This window comes from Ranitomeya imitator, chromosome 2 (assembly GCF_032444005.1).
Source record: "Ranitomeya imitator isolate aRanImi1 chromosome 2, aRanImi1.pri, whole genome shotgun sequence".
In the NCBI taxonomy this organism is placed as follows: Eukaryota; Metazoa; Chordata; class Amphibia; order Anura; family Dendrobatidae; genus Ranitomeya; species Ranitomeya imitator.
Genome location: NC_091283.1, coordinates 832,483,264 through 832,509,298, shown reverse-complemented (window position 1 = coordinate 832,509,298; position 26,035 = coordinate 832,483,264). Strand labels below are relative to the sequence as shown.

The following is a 26,035-nucleotide window of genomic DNA, read 5'->3' as shown; positions in this document are numbered from 1 at the left end:
GTATATGGGGGGAGATCTGCGCTGTATATGGGGGAAGATCTGCGCTGTATATGGGGGGAGATCTGGGCTGTATATGGGGGGAGATCTGCGCTGTATATGGGCTGTATATGGGGGGAGATCTGGGCTGTATATGGGGGAGATCTGCACTGTATATGGGCTGTATATGGGGGGAGATCTGCGCTGTATATGGGGGGAGATCTGCGCTGTATATGGGGGGAGATCTGCGCTGTATATGGGGGAGATCTGGGCTGTGTATGGGGGAGATCTGGGCTGTGTATGGGGGGGAGATCTGGGCTGTATATGGGGTGAGATCTGGGCTGTATATGGGGGGAGATCTGGGCTGTGTATGGGGGAGATCTGGCCTGTATATGGAGGGAGATCTGGCCTGTATATGGGGGGAGATCTGGGCTGTATATATGGGGGAGATCTGGGCTGTATATGGGGGGAGATCTGCGCTGTATATGGGGGGAGATCTGCGCTGTATGTGGGGGGAGATTTGGGCTGTATATGGGGGAGATCTGGGCTGTATATGGGGGGAGATCTGCGCTGTATATGGGGGGAGATCTGCGCTGTATATGGGGGGAGATCTGGGCTGTATATGGGGGGAGATCTGCGCTGTATATGGGGGAGATCTGGGCTGTATATGGGGGGAGATCAGCGCTGTATATGGGGGAGATCTGCGCTCACCTGTTGCCCCTGGTTTCCGTTACTATGGCAGCCCCCGTTGCTACCGGAGAAATCGGTACCGGAGTTATCCGTGTCCGTGTGCTTACGTTGAACATCAGTGTGCCACACATGCGTCAGCCGTGTGCCGACTGAGGACCACACGGACCGTGCAGGAGACAGCGCTACAATTAAGCACTGCCCCCTGCTTTTGGTGCTGAAGCCGGCATTCATTCCTTCTCCCCAGCAGCGTTCGCTGGAGAGAAGGAATGAAAAATCAACGTTTTTTTTTGTTTGTGTTTAAAATAAATTTTGGGGTCACCTCCCGCCTCCCATCCCCTGTGCGCCCGCCCACTTGCCGAGAAATACTCACTAGGCTTGAGCGAAACAGATCGAACAAATTCCAAAGTCGGGTTTCATGAAACCCGACCCGAACCTAGTGTGGGATGGGCCATGCGGGCGACGATCTTCGCGCCAAAGTCGTGTTTCGTATGACGCATTTGGCGCCATTTTTTCAGCCAATGGAGGAGCGTGGGCAGAGTGATGACATAGGTCTTAGGGGCGTGCACGCTTATCGCCATCTTCTCGCTTGTGCGCTGTAGCGATTTGCAATGTTTAACACCAGCTTTTCTGTTCAGGGACGAGAGAGAGAGATTTCCCATTGACTCTGCATTGGGTTTCGTGTTTCGGTCGATCCCCGACTTTTCGCGATAATCGGCCGATTTCACTGGACTCGACTTTTGAGATAGTCGGGTTTCGCGAAACCCGACTCGACCCTAAAAAAGTAAAAGTCGCTCAACCCTAATACTCACCCAGCTCCTGCTATGTATCCTCTCAGCGCCGGCAGCAGGTCCTGTGTGAGCGGTCCCGTGGTACCGCTCATTAATGAGGAATATGCGCATATTCATCACTGTAATGAGCGGGACCATGTGACCGCTCACACAGGACCTGCTGCCGGCGCTGAGAGCATACATCGCAGGAGGTGGGTGAGTATTTCTCGGCAAGTGGGCGGGCGCACAGGGGATGGGAGACGGGAGGTGACCCCAAAATTTATTTTAAAGGGACTCTGTCACCTGAATTTGGCGGGACTGGTTTTGGGTCATATGGGCGGAGTTTTCGGGTGTTTGATTCACCCTTTCCTCACCCGCTGGCTGCATGCTGGCTGCAATATTGGATTGAAGTTCATTCTCTGTCCTCCATAGTACACGCCTGCGCAAAGCAATCTTGCCTTGTGCAGGCGTGTACTATGGAGGACAGAGAATGAACTTCAATCCAATATTGCAGCCAGCATGCAGCCAGCGGGTAAGGAAAGGGTGAATCAAACACCCGAAAACTCCGCCCATATGACCCAAAACCAGTCCCGCCAAATTCTGGTGACAGGTTCCCTTTAAACACAAACAAAAAAAACACCTTGATTTTTAATTCCTTCTCTCCAGCGAACGCTGCTGGGGAGAAGGAATGAATGCCTGCTTCAGCACCAAAAGCAGGGGGGACAGCGCTTACTGTAGCGCTGTCTCTCCTGTGGGCGGTACGTGAGCACGGAGGAGAGTGCACACTGTTCTCTGTGTGCACATGTGCAGGACGTATTGCGGTACATGCTGCCGGAGAAAAGTGGACGTCTCCATGTTTTGCACACGGACACACGGTCCGTGAAAACACGGAGACATGTTCATAGACCCGTTCATTTGAATGGGTCTACGTGTGTCAGTGTCTCCGGTACGTGAGAAAACTGTCACTACACGTACCGGAGACACTGACGTGTGAAAGAGGCCTTAATGAGATTCTCGTGCCGGACTTTGCCTTAAAATCTGCATAAAAAAATGCACATGTTAAAACGCCACAGAAGGGAATAGTATGGGGGAACGTGGCCTATAAAAAAAAAAAAAAAGGCTAGAGTGTTTATCTGTAAAAAATATATAAAATTGTCAAAGAGGCCTAAGGGAAGGGGTTGTCTGGTCTTAAGCTACAAGTCTGCGCTCACTCTGTGACTGCAGACTTGGGAATCCTCACATTGTGCGCGCTGGAGCGGTCATGTGACTGCAGGTATGATATTTGCATACTTCCGGCCATATTCTGACTAGACTGTTTTCACCCTCACTCAAATCACTAACATTGAGAGAAGCCGCACATGTCTAGTCGGCATGTGACCACGTATATACAAATCATACTTGCAGTCGCATGCCTGCGCGCTCCCGGCATCGGAATATGAGATAGTGACTACAGTATGACTGCAGACTTGTAGCTTTACATCAGACAACCCCTATAATAATTAGGAGTATGTTACAAGTGGCGTGCGCCTGTGCTGGGGATGTGACTACACTCTGGAGCACACTCCTGGCGTTCCGCACCTCTTCAGGTGGTGTGAATGTTCCTCAGTGTTCTGGGTCCATTTCACCACTCCGCATCCTGTCCTTTTCCGACCCACGCGCCAAAAGTATTCTTTTTTTTTTTTTTTGCGTAATTTTGAGTTGTGCAAAGCTTTGTAACTTGTCAAGGTTCTTTACTCGGGGATTCTTGTACTAATACTTTCACTTGGATCTTTAGTTTTCTGTACTTGTCAGATTTCTGCCCTACTTTGAAAAGTTATTTTGCGCATTGTTGCCATTTTTATTTTTTACAGTCTTGTTGGTGTGAGTGTTCTGTGCGCTTTTCTCGCAGGTCGATCTACTGACGAAAACGATTATTTTTCAGCAAGCTTTATCGTCGCTCCTGATGACCGGTGTTTTTTCCTGTTTCAAAAACCAGGGATTCAAGCTTCAGGAGGCTAATTTGCATATTCCAGGTGCCTTCTGGGAGAAGCGAAGTCTCCCTAAGCTAGAAGATCGTTGGGTACAGCCGGGACCAGCTGCTTCGAAAGCATCACCAAACCAGGGATTCAAGCTTCAGGAGGCTAATTTGCATATTCCAGGTGCCTTCTGGGAGAAGCGAAGTCTCCCTAAGCTAGAAGATCGTTGGGTACAGCCGGGACCAGCTGCTTCGAAAGCATCACCAAACCAGGGATTCAAGCTTCAGGAGGCTAATTTGCATATTCCAGGTGCCTTCTGGGAGAAGCGAAGTCTCCCTAAGCTAGAAGATCGTTGGGTACAGCCGGGACCAGCTGCTTCGAAAGCATCACCAAACCAGGGATTCAAGCTTCAGGAGGCTAATTTGCATATTCCAGGTGCCTTCTGGGAGAAGCGAAGTCTCCCTAAGCTAGAAGATCGTTGGGTACAGCCGGGACCAGCTGCTTCGAAAGCATCACCAAACCAGGGATTCAAGCTTCAGGAGGCTAATTTGCATATTCCAGGTGCCTTCTGGGAGAAGCGAAGTCTCCCTAAGCTAGAAGATCGTTGGGTACAGCCGGGACCAGCTGCTTCGAAAGCATAACCAAACCAGGGATTCAAGCTTCAGGAGGCTAATTTGCATATTCCAGGTGCCTTCTGGGAGAAGCGAAGTCTCCCTAAGCTAGAAGATCGTTGGGTACAGCCGGGACCAGCTGCTTCGAAAGCATAACCAAACCAGGGATTCAAGCTTCAGGAGGCTAATTTGCATATTCCAGGTGCCTTCTGGGAGAAGCGAAGTCTCCCTAAGCTAGAAGATCGTTGGGTACAGCCGGGACCAGCTGCTTCGAAAGCATCACCAAACCAGGGATTCAAGCTTCAGGAGACTAATTTGCATATTCCAGGTGCCTTCTGGGAGAAGCGAAGTCTCCCTAAGCTAGAAGATCGTTGGGTACAGCCGGGACCAGCTGCTTCGAAAGCATCACCAAACCAGGGATTCAAGCTTCAGGAGGCTAATTTGCATATTCCAGGTGCCTTCTGGGAGAAGCGAAGTCTCCCTAAGCTAGAAGATCGTTGGGTACAGCCGGGACCAGCTGCTTCGAAAGCATCACCAAACCAGGGATTCAAGCTTCAGGAGGCTAATTTGCATATTCCAGGTGCCTTCTGGGAGAAGCGAAGTCTCCCTAAGCTAGAAGATCGTTGGGTACAGCCGGGACCAGCTGCTTCGAAAGCATAACCAAACCAGGGATTCAAGCTTCAGGAGGCTAATTTGCATATTCCAGGTGCCTTCTGGGAGAAGCGAAGTCTCCCTAAGCTAGAAGATCGTTGGGTACAGCCGGGACCAGCTGCTTCGAAAGCATCACCAAACCAGGGATTCAAGCTTCAGGAGGCTAATTTGCATATTCCAGGTGCCTTCTGGGAGAAGCGAAGTCTCCCTAAGCTAGAAGATCGTTGGGTACAGCCGGGACCAGCTGCTTCGAAAGCATCACCAAACCAGGGATTCAAGCTTCAGGAGGCTAATTTGCATATTCCAGGTGCCTTCTGGGAGAAGCGAAGTCTCCCTAAGCTAGAAGATCGTTGGGTACAGCCGGGACCAGCTGCTTCGAAAGCATCACCAAACCAGGGATTCAAGCTTCAGGAGGCTAATTTGCATATTCCAGGTGCCTTCTGGGAGAAGCGAAGTCTCCCTAAGCTAGAAGATCGTTGGGTACAGCCGGGACCAGCTGCTTCGAAAGCATCACCAAACCAGGGATTCAAGCTTCAGGAGGCTAATTTGCATATTCCAGGTGCCTTCTGGGAGAAGCGAAGTCTCCCTAAGCTAGAAGATCGTTGGGTACAGCCGGGACCAGCTGTTTCGAAAGCATCACCAAACCAGGGATTCAAGCTTCAGGAGGCTAATTTGCATATTCCAGGTGCCTTCTGGGAGAAGCGAAGTCTCCCTAAGCTAGAAGATCGTTGGGTACAGCCGGGACCAGCTGCTTCGAAAGCATCACCAAACCAGGGATTCAAGCTTCAGGAGGCTAATTTGCATATTCCAGGTGCCTTCTGGGAGAAGCGAAGTCTCCCTAAGCTAGAAGATCGTTGGGTACAGCCGGGACCAGCTGCTTCGAAAGCATCACCAAACCAGGGATTCAAGCTTCAGGAGGCTAATTTGCATATTCCAGGTGCCTTCTGGGAGAAGCGAAGTCTCCCTAAGCTAGAAGATCGTTGGGTACAGCCGGGACCAGCTGTTTCGAAAGCATCACCAAACCAGGGATTCAAGCTTCAGGAGGCTAATTTGCATATTCCAGGTGCCTTCTGGGAGAAGCGAAGTCTCCCTAAGCTAGAAGATCGTTGGGTACAGCCGGGACCAGCTGCTTCGAAAGCATCACCAAACCAGGGATTCAAGCTTCAGGAGGCTAATTTGCATATTCCAGGTGCCTTCTGGGAGAAGCGAAGTCTCCCTAAGCTAGAAGATCGTTGGGTACAGCCGGGACCAGCTGCTTCGAAAGCATCACCAAACCAGGGATTCAAGCTTCAGGAGGCTAATTTGCATATTCCAGGTGCCTTCTGGGAGAAGCGAAGTCTCCCTAAGCTAGAAGATCGTTGGGTACAGCCGGGACCAGCTGCTTCGAAAGCATCACCAAACCAGGGATTCAAGCTTCAGGAGGCTAATTTGCATATTCCAGGTGCCTTCTGGGAGAAGCGAAGTCTCCCTAAGCTAGAAGATCGTTGGGTACAGCCGGGACCAGCTGCTTCGAAAGCATCACCAAACCAGGGATTCAAGCTTCAGGAGGCTAATTTGCATATTCCAGGTGCCTTCTGGGAGAAGCGAAGTCTCCCTAAGCTAGAAGATCGTTGGGTACAGCCGGGACCAGCTGCTTCGAAAGCATCACCAAACCAGGGATTCAAGCTTCAGGAGGCTAATTTGCATATTCCAGGTGCCTTCTGGGAGAAGCGAAGTCTCCCTAAGCTAGAAGATCGTTGGGTACAGCCGGGACCAGCTGCTTCGAAAGCATCACCAAACCAGGGATTCAAGCTTCAGGAGGCTAATTTGCATATTCCAGGTGCCTTCTGGGAGAAGCGAAGTCTCCCTAAGCTAGAAGATCGTTGGGTACAGCCGGGACCAGCTGCTTCGAAAGCATCACCAAACCAGGGATTCAAGCTTCAGGAGGCTAATTTGCATATTCCAGGTGCCTTCTGGGAGAAGCGAAGTCTCCCTAAGCTAGAAGATCGTTGGGTACAGCCGGGACCAGCTGTTTTGAAAGCATCACCAAACCAGGGATTCAAGCTTCAGGAGGCTAATTTGCATATTCCAGGTGCCTTCTGGGAGAAGCGAAGTCTCCCTAAGCTAGAAGATCGTTGGGTACAGCCGGGACCAGCTGCTTCGAAAGCATCACCAAACCAGGGATTCAAGCTTCAGGAGGCTAATTTGCATATTCCAGGTGCCTTCTGGGAGAAGCGAAGTCTCCCTAAGCTAGAAGATCGTTGGGTACAGCCGGGACCAGCTGCTTCGAAAGCATCACCAAACCAGGGATTCAAGCTTCAGGAGGCTAATTTGCATATTCCAGGTGCCTTCTGGGAGAAGCGAAGTCTCCCTAAGCTAGAAGATCGTTGGGTACAGCCGGGACCAGCTGCTTCGAAAGCATCACCAAACCAGGGATTCAAGCTTCAGGAGGCTAATTTGCATATTCCAGGTGCCTTCTGGGAGAAGCGAAGTCTCCCTAAGCTAGAAGATCGTTGGATACAGCCGGGACCAGCTGCTTCGAAAGCATCACCAAACCAGGGATTCAAGCTTCAGGAGGAATTTTTGCCTGTAGGACATTATTGCAGGAGAGCTTGGCTGAGTAGATTACACAAGAAGGAAAACACACAGCAAGTCAGCAGGATCTAGGAGCAACATGGCAGATGTGACAACCTACATGGTGAGCTGCAGCATGTGCTACATGTTCACAGATCGACCAGAAGAAGAATCCAATTTCACCTGTCAGAAGTGTAGACTAGTGGCCCTTTTAGAAGAAAAGGTGCGGGGTCTGGAAGAAAGAATAGCAACTTTGAAACTCATCAAAGAGAATGAAGACTTTCTAGACAGAACAGAAGCATCTCTACTGGTCACAGAAGGTGCAAAAGTGTCAGAGAACCTCCAAAAGCAGATGAGTGGAAGCATGTGACCAAAAGAAGCAAGAAGACCATGGAGAAATCACCAACCACACAACTGAAGAACCGATATCAAATCTTTGTAGAGGATGAAGATGGCACACCTAAGGATGAAGCAATACCAGCAAGCAAAAAAGAAAAGGGCACACAGCAACAAGTGACAGCAAAAAGTGCAGCCAAGAAGCAACGAAGAGTGGTGGTGGTGGGAGACTCACTACTGAGAGGCACAGAAGCAGCCATCTGCAGACCGGACATAACTGCAAGAGAAGTATGCTGCCTTCCAGGTGCGATGATCAAGGATGTGACCGATAGGATACCAAAGCTCTTCAGCTCCAAGGACGTCCACCCATTTCTTCTGATACATGTTGGCACCAATGACACGGCAAGGAAGGACCTACCGACAATCTGCAAGGACTTTGAAGAGTTGGGGAAGAAAGTAAAGGAACTGGATGCACAGGTAGTTTTTTCTTCTATCCTTCCAGTAGACGGGCATGGCACCAGGAGATGGAACAGGATCCTTGATGCAAACAACTGGCTAAGACGATGGTGCAGACAACAAGGATTTGGATTCCTGGACCACGGTGTGAATTACTGGTATGATGGACTCCTCGCCAGAGACGGACTACACCTCAACAAACCTGGGAAACACACATTCGCCAGAAGACTCGCTACACTCATCAGGAGGGCGTTAAACTAGAAGAAGAGGGGACGGGAAGAAAAACATTAGACTCGAACAAAGACGACCCAGGAAAACATACTCAGAAGGGAGGTAAGAACATTTCTAAAACAATCCACAGTGAGGAGATTGGAACAAAACAAAATCCTCTGAACTGCATGCTCGCAAACGCCAGAAGCCTGACAAACAAGATGGAAGAACTAGAAGCAGAAATATCTACAGGTAACTTTGACATAGTGGGAATAACCGAGACATGGTTAGATGAAAGCTATGACTGGGCAGTTAACTTACAGGGTTACAGTCTGTTTAGAAAGGATCGTAAAAATCGGAGAGGAGGAGGGGTTTGTCTCTATGTAAAGTCTTGTCTAAAGTCCACTTTAAGGGAGGATATTAGCGAAGGGAATGAGGATGTCGAGTCCATATGGGTTGAAATTCATGGAGGGAAAAATGGTAACAAAATTCTCATTGGGGTCTGTTACAAACCCCCAAATATAACAGAAAGCATGGAAAGTCTACTTCTAAAGCAGATAGATGAAGCTGCAACCCATAATGAGGTCCTGGTTATGGGGGACTTTAACTACCCGGATATTAACTGGGAAACAGAAACCTGTGAAACCCATAAAGGCAACAGGTTTCTGCTAATAACCAAGAAAAATTATCTTTCACAATTGGTGCAGAATCCAACCAGAGGAGCAGCACTTTTAGACCTAATACTATCTAATAGACCTGACAGAATAACAAATCTGCAGGTGGTCGGGCATCTAGGAAATAGCGACCACAATATTGTGCAGTTTCACCTGTCTTTCACTAGGGGGACTTGTCAGGGAGTCACAAAAACATTGAACTTTAGGAAGGCAAAGTTTGAACAGCTTAGAGATGCCCTTAATCTGGTAGACTGGGACAATATCCTCAGAAATGAGAATACAGATAATAAATGGGAAATGTTTAAGAACATCCTAAATAGGCAGTGTAAGCGGTTTATACCTTGTGGGAATAAAAGGACTAGAAATAGGAAAAACCCAATGTGGCTAAACAAAGAAGTAAGACAGGCAATTAACAGTAAAAAGAAAGCATTTGCACTACTAAAGCAGGATGGCACCATTGAAGCTCTAAAAAACTATAGGGAGAAAAATACTTTATCTAAAAAACTAATTAAAGCTGCCAAAAAGGAAACAGAGAAGCACATTGCTAAGGAGAGTAAAACTAATCCCAAACTGTTCTTCAACTATATCAATAGTAAAAGAATAAAAACTGAAAATGTAGGCCCCTTAAAAAATAGTGAGGAAAGAATGGTTGTAGATGACGAGGAAAAAGCTAACATATTAAACACCTTCTTCTCCACGGTATTCACGGTGGAAAATGAAATGCTAGGTGAAATCCCAAGAAACAATGAAAACCCTATATTAAGGGTCACCAATCTAACCCAAGAAGAGGTGCGAAACCGGCTAAATAAGATTAAAATAGATAAATCTCCGGGTCCGGATGGCATACACCCACGAGTACTAAGAGAACTAAGTAATGTAATCGATAAACCATTATTTCTTATTTTTAGTGACTCTATAGCGACAGGGTCTGTTCCGCAGGATTGGCGCATAGCAAATGTGGTGCCAATATTCAAAAAGGGCTCTAAAAGTGAACCTGGAAATTATAGGCCAGTAAGTCTAACCTCTATTGTTGGTAAAATATTTGAAGGGTTTCTGAGGGATGTTATTCTGGATTATCTCAATGAGAATAACTGTTTAACTCCATATCAGCATGGGTTTATGAGAAATCGCTCCTGTCAAACCAATCTAATCAGTTTTTATGAAGAGGTAAGCTATAGGCTGGACCACGGTGAGTCATTGGACGTGGTATATCTCGATTTTTCCAAAGCGTTTGATACCGTGCCGCACAAGAGGTTGGTACACAAAATGAGAATGCTTGGTCTGGGGGAAAATGTGTGTAAATGGGTTAGTAACTGGCTTAGTGATAGAAAGCAGAGGGTGGTTATAAATGGTATAGTCTCTAACTGGGTCGCTGTGACCAGTGGGGTACCGCAGGGGTCGGTATTGGGACCTGTTCTCTTCAACATATTCATTAATGATCTGGTAGAAGGTTTACACAGTAAAATATCGATATTTGCAGATGATACAAAACTATGTAAAGCAGTTAATACAAGAGAAGATAGTATTCTGCTACAGATGGATCTGGATAAGTTGGAAACTTGGGCTGAAAGGTGGCAGATGAGGTTTAACAATGATAAATGTAAGGTTATACACATGGGAAGAGGGAATCAATATCACCATTACACACTGAACGGGAAACCACTGGGTAAATCTGACAGGGAGAAGGACTTGGGGATCCTAGTTAATGATAAACTTACCTGGAGCAGCCAGTGCCAGGCAGCAGCTGCCAAGGCAAACAGGATCATGGGGTGCATTAAAAGAGGTCTGGATACACATGATGAGAGCATTATACTGCCTCTGTACAAATCCCTAGTTAGACCGCACATGGAGTACTGTGTCCAGTTTTGGGCACCGGTGCTCAGGAAGGATATAATGGAACTAGAGAGAGTACAAAGGAGGGCAACAAAATTAATAAAGGGGATGGGAGAACTACAATACCCAGATAGATTAGCGAAATTAGGATTATTTAGTCTAGAAAAAAGACGACTGAGGGGCGATCTAATAACCATGTATAAGTATATAAGGGGACAATACAAATATCTCGCTGAGGATCTGTTTATACCAAGGAAGGTGACGGGCACAAGGGGGCATTCTTTGCGTCTGGAGGAGAGAAGGTTTTTCCACCAACATAGAAGAGGATTCTTTACTGTTAGGGCAGTGAGAATCTGGAATTGCTTGCCTGAGGAGGTGGTGATGGCGAACTCAGTCGAGGGGTTCAAGAGAGGCCTGGATGTCTTCCTGGAGCAGAACAATATTGTATCATACAATTATTAGGTTCTGTAGAAGGACGTAGATCTGGGGATTTATTATGATGGAATATAGGCTGAACTGGATGGACAAATGTCTTTTTTCGGCCTTACTAACTATGTTACTATGTTACTATGTTGAGTATTTAACGAAAGTCAGGAACGTTGTTCCCCCGATTATCAGCTCATCTAAATGGCCACACACCACAGATGTACAGCCAGAAGCACAGTTTACAGTGATGTTTTCTCAGACTGTCGCTTCCTTTCTAAACTATCACAACAGATGGTGATCGTCCCCAGATCTGGCTGATCTGCCGCATGGTAGTGGATCGCCGTTCCGGGAGGGAGCAGCTGCGGTTTGTGTGTCTGAACGGAATTAGACCCTTTTCTGTGGCTTTTTTGTTCCTGTTCTGAGCAGCTTTTATCTTTTCTCAGGTTATCAACCCAATGTCCATTTGTTTAGTTTTCTTTTTCAATGATCCGTGGAACTTCCAGGTGCTAATTCTATAGCACAATATACGGTACCACACCGCGGCGTGCGTCATCCAGAGGAGCACATGCGTCTGGCTGATCAGCAGCAATGAACGGTCGCGGATTCTTTTATTATTGAAGTACTGTAACTATTGAGCGTGGGTGCAGCTGTGATATCTCCTATTGTGATTGGTGGATCCTGTGTTATTAGCGGTGTATAGAGGCGTTATCATTGCACTCCTGCCTCTGATGATAATGAGGCTTCTGAAAACTCTTCATGAAAACACACAGGATGAGTTTATAATGGCACAATGGCAACTGTGAAAATAGCAAAATGATAATTTTTTTTGCAATTTGAATATAAAAATAGGTTTTAAAAAAAAATGCACATAACAAATCTGCTTTACAAGATGTAATTTTCCCTATGACGGCTTCCCATTGCTGCCTGCAGTGTTGTCGATGTTGACGATGTTGATGATGATTGTTTTATTTTTAAGATTTTATGTCATTTTTTTTATTTATTTATCTTTTTTAGATTGATGCAGAAAACAGATTACCATTGAAAGCAGCCACAGAATGTCCTAAACCAGAGGGTTTGGCCTTAAAGTTTTATGGTAAATGTCATTCCTTCACGTTGTGATGTCTGACTCTGGAGGACGAGACTTATCCCCATGGAAGCCATATTGATAGATACCGGTCTGTCACCAGAGCTGTGTATTGTAAGAAGCGGCACTTCATCTGATTGTACGGATGTAAGTGTGAACAGCGCCCTGTATCTTCACAATCCTTTCACTAAAGGTACCGTCACACATAATGATTTATTTAACGATATCGTTGCTTTTTGTGACGTAGCAACGATATCGTTAATGAAATTGTTGTGTGACAGCGACCAACGATCAGGCCCCAGCTGGGAGATCGTTGGTCGCTGGGAATGATCAGGACCTTTTTTTGGTCGCTGATCACCCGCTGTCATCGCTGAATCGGCGTGTGTGATGCCGATCCAGCGATGTGTTCACTGGTAACCAGGGTAAATATCGGGTTACTAAGCGCAGGGCCGCGCTTAGTAATCCCATATTTACCCTGGTTACCATTGTAAAAGTAAAAAAAAAAAAAAAACAGTACATACTCACATTCCAATGTCTGTCACATCCCCCGGCGTTCTGCTTCCCGCACTGACTGTGTCAGCGCCGGCCGGCCGTAAAGCAGAGCACAGCGGTGACGTCACCGCTCTGCTTTACGGCCGGCGCTTACACAGTGCAGGGAAGCGGACGCCGGGGGACGCGACAGACAAGGGAATGTAAGTATGTAGTGTTTGTTTTTTTTTACATTTACAATGGTAACCAGGGTAAATATCGGGTTACTAAGCGCGGCCCTGCGCTTAGTAACCCGATGTTTACCCTGGTTACCTGGGGACTTCGGCATTGTTGGTCGCTGGAGAGAGTTGTCTGTGTGACAGCTCTCCAGCGACCACACAACGACTTACCAACGATCACGGCCAGGTCGTATCGCTGGTCGTGATCGTTGGTAAATCGTTTAGTGTAACGGTACCTTAACTCTCGAGGACAGACCCTGATAATCCACACTGCTGGCGAATGAACGAATCTGCAGCATGTCGGTTTATTCTGCGGATCTCACCAGAGTCTTTATTGTTTTTAAGGTAGAAATGTTATTGGGTTTTTTTGTGTCCACAGTGGAAAGGTTGAATGAAGATGATGGGGTCTGGTTATTTGTAGCACAGACTGGAGACTGACAGCAGTCAGCAGCACTGACCTCTGCAGCTCCCTATACAGCAATCTCCATATTTCTTGTCGTCCTAAGGACCATCAGTCGTCCAAAACCCCTGTAATAATCCTTCCATTCTCCACAATAGAAAACCTATTAATATAATACCTGTTAGAATTGTATTACTGCCCCTGCTCAGTGCAGCAGGAGAGGGGCGCACGGACAGTCAGTATTCACTGCATCTGACCATTACATTCATGAACTTGGAAGATCTGGATGAGCAGCGCTACTGGATACAGCAGATTGATTACTGCTCTTTTCTGGTTTTCACCATTTTCATGTTATGCAAAAAATACAGCTGCATCCGAGGTTGTGATTGTTTTTGTGCTCAAACAGGATAAAGTATGTGAAAGAAGGAGCTTGATAAAACATTGACTTCTGTTATTGGCACTAATGTGGGGCAGCGCTGTAATCCTGGTGATTTACGTTTCCGCGCCCGGTAGAGATTGGATTATCACTCAGTGTAGATCCGTTCTGTAAAACACCTAATCGCTCAGGCTGTGTTCACACGTAGTTTCTGATCGGCTTGGAAAACATTCCTATTTATTTCTGGGGGAAATCCACGTAGTAGTTTCGTGAGGATGTGTCCCCCGGCAATCCCCGGATCGATGACCCATCGTCAGAAGTGTAAGGCCACGGGCACACTGAGTGCGGGGGGGAAAAATGCAGAAGTCGTGCACGTGTCTATTATACTTTTTTTTTTCTCCCCTCTGATGTTTGGCTTAATACTGAATTGAAAAACATCTCGAACACTCAACATGTACACGTGGCTGAGAATACATGGTGCAGGCAGCTGGTGAGTGCGGAAAGACCCCCGGGGAATGGGGAGCTGCTGACACCCTCCTCACTGACAGCTGCTGACACCCTCCTCACTGACAGCTGCTGACACCCTGGTCACTGACAGCTGCTGACACCCTGGTCACTGACGGCTGCTGACACCCTGGTCACTGACGGCTGCTGACACCCTGGTCACTGACGGCTGCTGACACCCTGGTCACTGACGGCTGAGGCCTGGGGTCCTCGGATTTTGATTTTCCAGTTCAAGTCCTCTTTCTCTCTGAAGAGGCAATTTGCATATGGATGATTAGTGATTACTATGAATACAGGTGATAATTACACACAATGTATAATTTGCTAGTTATATTGTATTTATCATCATGAAGATGCCGTACATACGTGAGACCATTGTGATGATATCGCTGTGAACACAACGCACCTGATTAATATTTATAACCCAAAAAAAAAACCATAAAACGAACAAGTCAATCATTCATGTCTGTGTGTGCAAAAAAGCAAGAAAGCGCAGTATAGAATTTGCTTTTTACGGATACATTGTAATTTTGTAACATTGGCAAATGTAAATGGGCGACTTGTTAATAGCTGGTGTGTGAATAATGTATATTTTCTACACTCATGTGGACATAGTAACATAGTAACATAGTAAGTAAGGCCGAAAAAAGACATTTGTCCATCCAGTTCAGCCTATATTCTATCATAATAAATCCCCAGATCTACGTCCTTCTACAGAACCTAATAATTGTATGATACAATATTGTTCTGCTCCAGGAAGACATCCAGGCCTCTCTTGAACCCCTCGACTGAGTTCGCCATCACCACCTCCTCAGGCAAGCAATTCCAGATTCTCACTGCCCTAACAGTAAAGAATCCTCTTCTATGTTGGTGGAAAAACCTTCTCTCCTCCAGACGCAAAGAATGCCCCCTTGTGCCCGTCACCTTCCTTGGTATAAACAGATCCTCAGCGAGATATTTGTATTGTCCCCTTATATACTTATACATGGTTATTAGATCGCCCCTCAGTCGTCTTTTTTCTAGACTAAATAATCATAATTTCGCTAATCTATCTGGGTATTGTAGTTCTCCCATCCCCTTTATTAATTTTGTTGCCCTCCTTTGTACTCTCTCTAGTTCCATTATATCCTTCCTGAGCACCGGTGCCCAAAACTGGACACAGTACTCCATGTGTGGTCTAACTACGGATTTGTACAGAGGCAGTATAATGCTCTCATCATGTGTATCCAGACCTCTTTTAATGCACCCCATGATCCTGTTTGCCTTGGCAGCTGCTGCCTGGCACTGGCTGCTCCACATGGCCTATGACTACGTGTCTTCTGGTCCATCCCTGATTAGCAGCTGTCTGGCAGTGTCGTGTGTGTGTGGAGTCAGTGCTGTAGTCGGGGTTATACAGGGCTCTGCATTCCCAGCTCTGCTACATCAGCGGAGCCCCATCACTGTGAGACCCTTGTCGTGTGATGCATTGTGCTTCTGCCATAGTGGAAACTGCTTCATGAGTGGGTGAGCTAGGTGGGCCACAAATCTATGGGTGTAGGAGCCAGGGAGGGCGGAGAAAGCGCCCTCCCCTCCCCCACACACACACCATTTCCCCCCCACCACCACCATTTCCTTGCTCCCCGCACCATTTCCTTCCTCAGTCTAATTTTCCAACCGAGACCAGCAGCATGGTACAACAGGAAACTGGTTTCTGTGGACCAGGCAATTTTCCGCAGCTCGATGATCCAGATTTTGTTTCTTCTATTTTCTGGTGTCACCTTGTTTCATTCATATACAGGAACGATTAGTTGTGGGTTTCGGACAAGTTAGTTGGACAGCAGAGTTGTAGTTGGCCGAAATTTACTTGGCTGCACAGTCTGTTCAGCAGAATGATTCTTCACATCCTCTCCTGATCCCTTTAAACAGAACTATCCTTCACATCATCCTCTTTTCAGTTCCACACATTCTCCTCCAATCCCTTTGCTTAGAACGATTCTTCATCTCCTCCTCTGATAGTTTTCGTAGATGAGTTGTTTCCGGATCCGCTTTCTCTGTGTTCTTCCCCCATCACACCGTGCCCGCTCTGCTCTTCACAATGTTTGTCGGTTGTGGGATACTGACCCCGCTATAGCACCGATATCTGGGCCTTAGTCACAGCCACTTGGATCACTCTGCTCAGATGTAGAAAAGAAGCTGAACAAAGTGCCGGGCTGAGTTTTATTCCTTGAGACTTTTTTTTTTTTTTAAATTTATTTTTATTGTGCACTCCCTGAGATAAGTTTTGTCGCTTATCCATGTTATGTAAATAAAAGCTTATAACCTGATGTTAAATTCATCCATTGGTTGTAAAAATGATTATTTTGAAAGCTAAAACCCTCCGAAATGTGGTTTAGGTTAAGAAAATAAATTGGCATCAATGCAGAAATATTGATCATTTAATGGACACAGAATGGTCAGATTTTGGCAAGACAAAGTTTTGTCGCCTGGTCATATAATGCACCCAATCCTAGTTTACATCCTCACCTGTGTTCAGTAAATGATCGGTTAATTAGTGTGTGTCACAAACAACAAGGGAAAAGAGAGTGGCACAGCTCTTATAATCCAAGAACAATGGTGGCACACAAATATTGTGTATCGCAGTCTCTAGCATGGAGATGGTGGTGCTGTCCGCAGGAAAACAGTCCAACAAATCTTAATAAAAAGAGAAAAAAAGCGCAGACGCACTCACCAAATGCAGTCACAAGTGTCCTTTATTTCAGTGCCAACCGGCACATTCTTCACGGCACGGGGTAGAGGGTAACATACAGGGAGAGTGCAACAGGTCAGACTTGTCTGACCTGTTGCACTCTCCCTGTATGTTACCCTCTACCCCGTGCCGTGAAGAATGTGCCAGACTGTCACTTGAACTGCAACTTGAGCTCTGACAACATGCCAAAGATCCACCGTGTGACCAAAGCCTGGATTATCAAGAGGCTGAGGCTGAAGATCAGATCCACTGCAGAGATGGCTGGCACCTTTAACGTGTCTCAGTGTCAAGTACAAAAAATTAAAAAAAGATTTGAAGAGACAGGAGATGTGTTTGACAAGCCCAGGTCCGGTGTGGAGCAGTAAGAGGAGGCACAGATGACTGTACATGAACTGTGAGCTGAGTACTAGTGGGTTTGCTTTTTTTTTAAGGGGAACCTGGTGACTGATACATATATTAGGCACTGGGGTTATGATCTCGGCTAGGCCTGTTTGACGCTGAAATGCTGCAATGTTTCAGGAAAAAAAAAACACTTTAAAAGTTGGGGCGACTGAACCGCACAGGACACTAGTCAGTCGGGACCCCGGTGCCTTCTCCCCACCTGTGAGTGACAGCCTGCATGGGTGTATTGGGAGATATTTGTCACTCATGGGGAGAAGCCGCCAGGCACCAGACTGTCTGACTAGTGTTCTGTGCAGCTCAGTCCCCGGCAGCTTTTTAAAGTATAACCAGAGGGGTTTCTTTTAAAGTCTATTCTTTCCGCAAATGCATAATTTAGATTTCTCTCTTTTATTTTTCTTTGCTTTTTTATTTTTAGGAAGCAAAAAGAAGACGATGGTTCTACTCACAGCCCTGATACCTGTATTATTCATTGCAGTCGTCCCCATCTGTGTGTTGGTCGCTATAGTTACTAGAGGTAATAGAGGTAAGTCTCATGTCCTGGTAGAAGAATCCTGACATAATGTTACACTGAAGATGGATGGCGGGGAGACGGCAATGATTATCGGGAGAGACGGCAATGATTGTCGGGGGAGACGGCAATGATTGTCGGGGGAGACGGCAATGATTACCGGGGGAGACGGCAATGATTGTCGGGGGAGACGGCAATGATTGTCGGGGGAGACGGCAATGATTGTCGGGGGAGACGGCAATGATTACCGGGGGAGACGGCAATGATTGTCGGGGGAGACGGCAATGATTATCGGGAGAGACGGCAATGATTGTCGGGGGAGACGGCAATGATTGTCGGGGGAGACGGCAATGATTACCGGGGGAGACGGCAATGATTGTCGGGGGAGACGGCAATGATTGTCGGGGGAGACGGCAATGATTACCGGGGGAGACGGCAATGATTGTCGGGGGAGACGGCAATGATTGTCGGGGGAGACGGCAATGATTGTCGGGGGAGACAAATATTCTGCTCCCTGGTGCGGCTCTGTTCCCCACGATTTCTGGGTGTGATACATGGAGGGTTAATATGGCAGCGTGGTGGAGATAACAACCACAGACGGTCACAAATGGAGGAAATGTAATAATGCAGGATGCAGGAAGACGTCTTTTATATGTACTGCCCTGTATCCCAGCATCTGATAATCCGGCGTAGATCTGCAATGTACCATAGACTTTTATGACCGTCTGATAATTCAGAATGTTGGAGCGATCTCCTGTAATCCAGAGATTAATTTTGCACATTTTTGAGAGGATCGTCCATCGTTGCAATGAAGAGCGCTGTTGTAAGAGCAGATTTTGGAAATGTCGATATGTAACGTCTTTCTTTACAGGTAAATGTCAGACCCCCAAAACAATACCCGTCTCCAGTGACCCCTGTGAAGACGACTGGATCTGGCACAAGAGAAAATGTTATTATTTCTCTAAAAATATTAGTGATTGGGAGAAGAGCCAGAGCTTCTGTGCCGCCAGGAACGCGTCTCTCGCCATTATAGACTGGGAACATGAGCTGGTAGGTACCCGTGGGATGCCGGGGGTCCGGGACCCCAAAAGTGCAACCTCACAAGCCAATGGGTATTGTGTGAAGGAAGGGAGTCCAGCTTCTATCCATAAAATCTAATCCTAGATTTCATGATTAAAATAGATATGGCGACACTACAATATGCCTAGGCATAGACCTGATGAAGGATAAAGGGTGCAAGGAGGTGACACCGGACGCGTTTCGAACGACTGATATGTTCTTACACTCTATAATTTAATCATGAAATAAAGGATTTAATTTTATGGATAGAAGCTGGACTTCCTCCAATGTCTGGAAGAGACAAGACTCCGGGCTTCTCCACACCAGAAACTTACTTACTATCAAGGGTGTGCGGGGGTTTTTTTTTTTTCATTACTTTTGTGTTAGAGGATTGCCATTTGGTCTACATTATCGCCTTTACAAAAAAGCCTTTTTTTTTTTTTTTTTTTTTTTTTTTTTTTTTGAGGTTGTGATGACTCAGATTGTGAATTCATATTTTCTTTATCATTGTTTATTAGTACCAATTTTGCAGACACAACTCATTTGCTTACTTTTTTCTTTTTTCTCTGTGAAACACAAAATGTAAAAAAAAAAACAAAAAAAAAAAAAACGAAGTTCTGCCATTACCGTCCGGTGTTGCCATAATCGTACTGCACTTTATATGGTGTCATTCTAAACTACAGATTTCCCTGGGGAAAAAAACAACACCTCATAACTGCGATGGGGACAGAAAAATTGGAAGAAGGGGAGGAAGAAACAAAAATGCAAAATAAAATATGCCGTGGTCGTGATGGTTCTGGATTGCTAGAAGCCTCTGACGATGGTTTTTGGTTTTTATTCCTCAGGACTTCATTTTCCGATTTAAAGGCTCCTCTGATCACTGGATCGGTCTAAAAAGAGAAAACGAAACTGAGCCGTGGGTCTGGACGAACGGCTCCTACTTTAATGACCAGTAAGTGCGATCACCTGTCGGTAACATTGAAACGCGTTGGATTTCTGTAATCTGCTCCTTGGGAACCAGCGATACTGAGCAGACGCCCCAGAGGCTCCTGTAAGAGGAACCTGCCTATAGGCGGATACCCTGCGGTCATGGATATGTGAGGCGCGTCCCAGAATGATAGAAACCAGTTTGTTGGTGATTTAATTTATGTAAATCGAGAATATTATTTCTCTGGGGAACAGTTATGCAACATTTTTTTTTGTTCCTGTTTTTTATTCTGCTGACAACTATTATTATTTCAGAAATCTCATGCACATACTTTTGTTTTTGTTCACCCATGGAAAGCAATGAGACCGTGCAAAATAAAAACCCTCAGCCAACAAGTTTTTCTGCCTTTGGTGAACAAATGTAACTTTATTAAATATGTACCGTAGACAAATTGCATGTAATCGACCAAAAATGCTGGATAAAAAATGCATTTTGAACCAAGTGTTCTGGCTGCAGAAAAATGCTGCGTGTCAACGTGGTCTTGACGCCCAATTGTGGATTTTTGGACTCTCCCTTGGGACTCTCCATAGAGTAGTCAGCAGATTTCTCCTGTTCCCATTGAATGGAGAAAATGTTCACATGCAAAAAACCGGAAACCTTCTAGTTAAAGGGATTGTCCTTGGTCGGCGATGGTCACACATGCGCACCACCACTGCTGTGGGACGGCTGCAGGTATCCACTGCTGTTCTCCACTATCCCCCCAGTCCTACAGAGCCGGTGTGCACGGCCGTTTCTCCACTTCAGAAGGGACCCCCTCTGTGTATTACTGGGGTCCTCAGCGGAGGGGAATAAACTTTGTGCACAGTTCTGCCCTGATAATGTCTAGAGTGACGTGTAGAAATTCTCACCTCTTGTGTAACTTCCAGGAATTGATATTGGTTCACACTTTTTTTTTTTAAGAAGGTGGTGCCTTGGCATCATGTTTTGCGGGGGGTTTCTTTTCTTTTTTTTTTTTTTTTGACACCATGTTGTGGTTTTTATACTTATAACATAGCAGCTTAAAAGTGAATCTGCCTGAATGCTCGGGACGATTCTTTTAACTGCTACATATCTTTGGAAACCTGAAGCGGTAAAAGTAGCTCCATAGATGGAACATTTGCTCCTTTTTATGTTGCAATGCGTGGGTTCTTTCTTTTTAGCATTTATTTAGCACTTTTTTTTCATTTTTTTTAGGCCAGTTGTGTGCCTTAGGCCGGTTTCACACGTCAGTGGCTCCGGTACGTGAGATGACCGTTTCCTCACGTACCGGAGCCACTGACACACGTAGACGCATTGAAATCAATGCATCTGTGCAGATGTCATTGTTTTCTTTTTGGGGACCGTGTCTCCGTGTGCCAAACACGGAGACATGTCAGTGTTCGTGGGAGCGCACGGATTACACGGACCCATTAAAGTCAATGGGTCCATGTAAAACACGCAAGCAAACGCTGCTGTAGAGAAGATATGAGTCGCGGCTTCAGCACCAGATGCAGGGGACAGCGCTAAACTTTAGCGCTGTCTCCTGCACGGTGCGTGTGGTACCCAGTGGGCACACGGGCGGCACACGTGTGCCACACTGAGAAATACACGGGCACACGGACACGGATAATTCCGGTACCGGAATTATCTGGACGTGTGGGATTGCCCTTAGATATATATTATGTGCACCTATGCTAAAGGGATGAACAGTTTTGTGAATTTTTACATTCTCACACTTTTTTTCTTTTCCCCCTCCAGGTTCTCAATCGTTGGCTATTCGAGCTGTGTGCTGGCGAACAGCGGTCGCATCTCCAGCGCTTCGTGCTCCTCGGACAAACACTGGATCTGTAACAAACCGGACGCTCAGACCATGAATCCTCATCTTTAAATAGGAGGCGTTATGAGACCGAGTGCACAGATATATGCAGATGCTTTCATGCCTCCTCTGTATGTAGGAAGATGGCGGCTAGTGGGCTACTCTGCACCTACGAGTCCCAAAAAGGATGAAATATTTGTGTGGCAGAGATCGCGGGTTATCGGCGTAAATCACTATTTGCATCTTTGTCTACGGAGTTGTGTTCTGCAAATCCATTTACAACTTTGAATTTCCATCATGTTTGGAAATGGAAGGGAAAGTTTTCCAAAATAATTAATTTACCCATTTTACTCTGACGTGTCGGGGTAATCTGGGCTGTGTGATCACTGGTGTTTGCCGTGAAGGTAAATTGCTGGATAATGGTCAGAGGACAGGATGGCTGTCGTGTCCAATCCCTCACCCGGATGTATTGGTAGGTGGCTCATTGGGCTGACCGCGATTTAAAAAAAAAAAAAGCTTTGATTACAAGTCATGAGAAGATTAGTTATATGACGGATTTATAAAATGCCTACTAGTTTAATTGGAATTATTCCGTATGTAAAGTGATATTTTAAAAATCCGCTTATAACTTATTTTTTAGTCTCCTAAAAATCTTATGCTCTAGAAATATCCTAGAGGCGAGGCATGAAGGCATCTGCATATAAACATCATCTGTCCAGATAGAAGACTTGGCGGGATCATTGTGAGATGATATTGTACATTTTTATTGTCTGCACTGTAGTATACAGAGTACACACGTTTACACTGAAATTCCTTTAATCCGGCACCTATGGTATAGAATGGGAGATTCCTTAGTATAACGAAGTCCTTTACTATCATGAGATGGATTTATGTGCTGAACAATCTGCTTCCTTATGCGGAAAACCAAAGAAACCATTAGGCATGGACCTAAGAAGACTGGTAATGGGACATGGGGAGTAGAGTAAAACACCACAGTGGGTGGCAGAAGTGCCCGCACAAGTAAAAAGATTAATAAAAACAGTAGATGCCGCGCTGGAGGAAAACTAAGAACAAATGCCACCTGCGTACACTATCTGGTGAAAAGGAATCCACCAGGACCCTAACCGTATAGCTAATGGCAAAAGAATCCCGGGAACGGTACCACATGAACAAGTAGACAGTTCCTCCACTACCCCACACTAATTTAGAATAGCGTTCGGACACCGATGTCCCTCCGCTTACCTAATCAGTTAGATACTGCTGAGTGTGGACCCGTGCTGCGGAAATCTTCACCCGCCCGGTCAGTGCCCCTGGGGCTATGGTGCAGTGTGTATCAGATGGCGGGGTGCGGTATAGGGATGCCCCGGCCGGTAGCGTTCCCTGATTACCGCATGTAACAAAAAGATGGCTGATAGGCTCCTCCTACCTAGTGACGTCACCTGCAGTATGGAGCGCAAGATCGCTCAAAAAGGGGGATAGGAAACAACCAACGCGTTTCGAAGAGTGAACCTCTTCTTCCTCAGGGTTACCGTTCCCCTGGCTCACCATACCTTGTAGAGTGCCCTGCCATCTCTACGCCCCGCCCCCTATTGATTAACCCCAGGTTTTCCGGCATATGTGCAGACATCCACATCGATCTCCTAAGTACTACCTACATGCCCCTAGACTGCTACAGGGCACAGTGCATATACTCCGATCTATTTCGATATAATATGATGGGACAAATAGATGTATCTGGCAGCATGCTAATATAATAAACCAATAAATAAATGGGTAAATTACCCCACATATGTGTGTATACGTTAAAAACATAATTTATTTGGAAATCTCTAAAATAGTGTATGTATTAAAAATACAAATATATGTACATAACCCATAACATAAATACAATTGAGATTAAAAAACTCTCGATAATGGCCAAACAATAGGCACGTTATACCGATAGCTGTCAGCTATAATATTTCTACTAAACATCTTTATAAGAATCTCTCGCAGAATCCTCTAAAAATCTTTAATAAAAACTCATAAAAGGAGAGAGAGGGAGAGAGAAAGGAAGAGAAAAAAATATATCTTTAAAAGGCCTTATACGGACTTAATTGGAGGTAACGGGGGGATCCACACATAGATATACACACACATATATATATACATGTACGTATACACATGCATCTCCATAAAAACCTCTCTATATAATTATAATTAACTCCCTCCTCCACTTAATTTCATATACTAAAATCATATACCTCAAATGATCTACTCTGAGGAGTCTCCTGAGAGGAGAGAGACCTGGGTCCTCTGGAACTTACGTGGTAGGCCTAACATGGTCCCCATTAATGCTAATGAACACCTCTTCAACTACCTGTTCTGAGGTATTCCGCCTCATTCCTACTTAGCCACCCTATATTTAGGCAGGCTAGCTTATGTACCTCAAAACGCAAATAATTCCACCTTTAATATAATCACCGCCTCTAGGGTTCTGGTGGACTCATTGGATCCCAGTAAAGAATATTCCCTTAGTTGATTTATTGTGTTTCGTTAGAAAATGCCGCGACAGGGGGTGTCAGGGCTATTCTTTACTGGGAACCAACGAGTCCACCAGAACCCTAGGGGCGGTGATTATATTAAAAGCATGTCCAGGGCAGAGACGCAATGGATATTTACCCTGGACAGCTTGGCCCCTAAGGGCTTGAACCAGGAGGTGGAATTATTCGCGTTTTGAGGTACATAAGCTAGCTACTTTTCTGAGAATACTTTTGTCATCATTGGATAGAAAAGTATTCACATCAATATTCTATAACCGCAACTCACCTTGAGGTTTTGGGGGTTTTTTTTAACACGGTTTGTAGAGGTTTCCCCTGAAATATTATTTTTGTGTCTGTTACTTCTAGAAAAAACTTTTGTTTTGGATTATTGAAAATACATTTGGTTGTTTTTCATTTTTATAAGTGTTTGATGCAGGCACATAACAGCGTGATATATAGATATATACTTTGTGTGCTGTACACGGCACTGCCCTGTGTATTGTGGTCTCTCTGATACTCCAGGGATCAGTTTCTGATAAGTGTAATGTGGGCGCCGCATTTCTGCCCAATTGTCGTGGTCTGATCAGATGTAATAACCCAGACTAACGGCATTGTCGGCGATCTGCGGATGATCGGTCTCAAAAGACGAGATGAAATGCGCCCGTGTTACACCCGTGCGAAATTAGCAGACAGTAAAAATGGACGTCATCACGTATGTGCACAAAGTCTCTTGTCTCCTATTAAAATAAGTGTGTGTATTTATTGTAGTATTTGTATATAGGTTTTCTGTTTTACGTTTGTTGAAAATTTATTTCTTATTGTTTTGAGCGTATAGCTGGCTTGACGTTTGAGTTGATGATTTACATTATAACTCGCTGTCTGTAAAAAAAAAAAAAATATGTTCTTAGAAGGTCGGAGTTTTTTCACCTCGGTCCTGCTTTTCCAGTATTATGTTGGAAGAAAAAAGTCACGGAGCGCACATCCAAAACTCATCCATTGTGGATAAGCAAAAATGTGCAAAACTGATCACGAGATTGTCATTCCTTCACCTTTTTTAAAGGTGCGGTGCTGAAGTGATACCGCCGGTGGAGCGACCTGGTGTCTCATGGCGCCCATCCTGTAAGGTAAAGTCCTCACTGCTCTTTTACGGTTGGGGACCCACTAAAGAGATCTCCGTGCCGTGGCAGAGGACCTCGTACAGTCTGACCAGAATGTTATTGAAGAATCTCATTTTTTTTCTCCAGCTGTGGCATATGAGGAGTATAATATAGGCTTCAGGTGTCGCCCGTCCGGTGTTGAGGGCCCACATTTTGCGTAGGTCTCATTTTTCTGGCACGCAGAACAAGACTTCTGTAATTTTAGTTTCTTGTACCAGAACTTTAAAAGTTGTTCTCCAATATTAAAATAAAGACCTAAAGGATAGGTCATTATAAATAAATATATTTAATTTAACAAATCTCAGTATTTTTTTCAGGGGAGGTAATTACTGTATAATTATTTTGGCCGCTGCCTTGTCACACTGACGGAATCCTGTCCTAGAACGTTAGGACAGATGTCTGAAGATCCCATTAATTCTGTAAGTTTTCTCTACATCACTCACTAAGGCTGGGTTCACATTACGTTAGTGGCGTCCGTTAGACGGACTACGTTACACTGTGGCATGAACGTGGTGTAACGTAGTCCATTAACACCGCCATTAACTCCTATGTCTGACGCATCGCTAGCGCACGCCCGCAATGCGCATGCGCTAGGGATGTGCCGTCATTGAGTGACGGATCCTGAGACGCGTGCTGCAGCGTTTCCGGGTCCGTCACTGCTAGCGCAGATCGAGCTAGCAGATGCTCTGTC

The 26,035-nt window shown here is 45.7% G+C and overlaps 1 protein-coding gene across 1 annotated transcript in view; it reads left to right on the top strand.

Moving 5' to 3' along the window:
- The window catches only part of LOC138666031 (C-type lectin domain family 2 member B-like), a 34,462-nt gene extending 9,392 nt beyond the window's left edge, over positions 1–25,070 (top strand). Inside the window, exons 2-6 of the mRNA XM_069754093.1 lie at positions 12,153–12,231; positions 17,752–17,859; positions 18,716–18,894; positions 19,749–19,855; positions 21,608–25,070. Of these exons, the coding sequence (XP_069610194.1) occupies positions 12,153–12,231; positions 17,752–17,859; positions 18,716–18,894; positions 19,749–19,855; positions 21,608–21,737 (603 nt within the window). The 3' untranslated portion in view covers positions 21,738–25,070. The remainder of the gene's footprint in view (positions 1–12,152; positions 12,232–17,751; positions 17,860–18,715; positions 18,895–19,748; positions 19,856–21,607) is intronic.
- Positions 25,071–26,035: the final 965 nt, after the last annotated feature.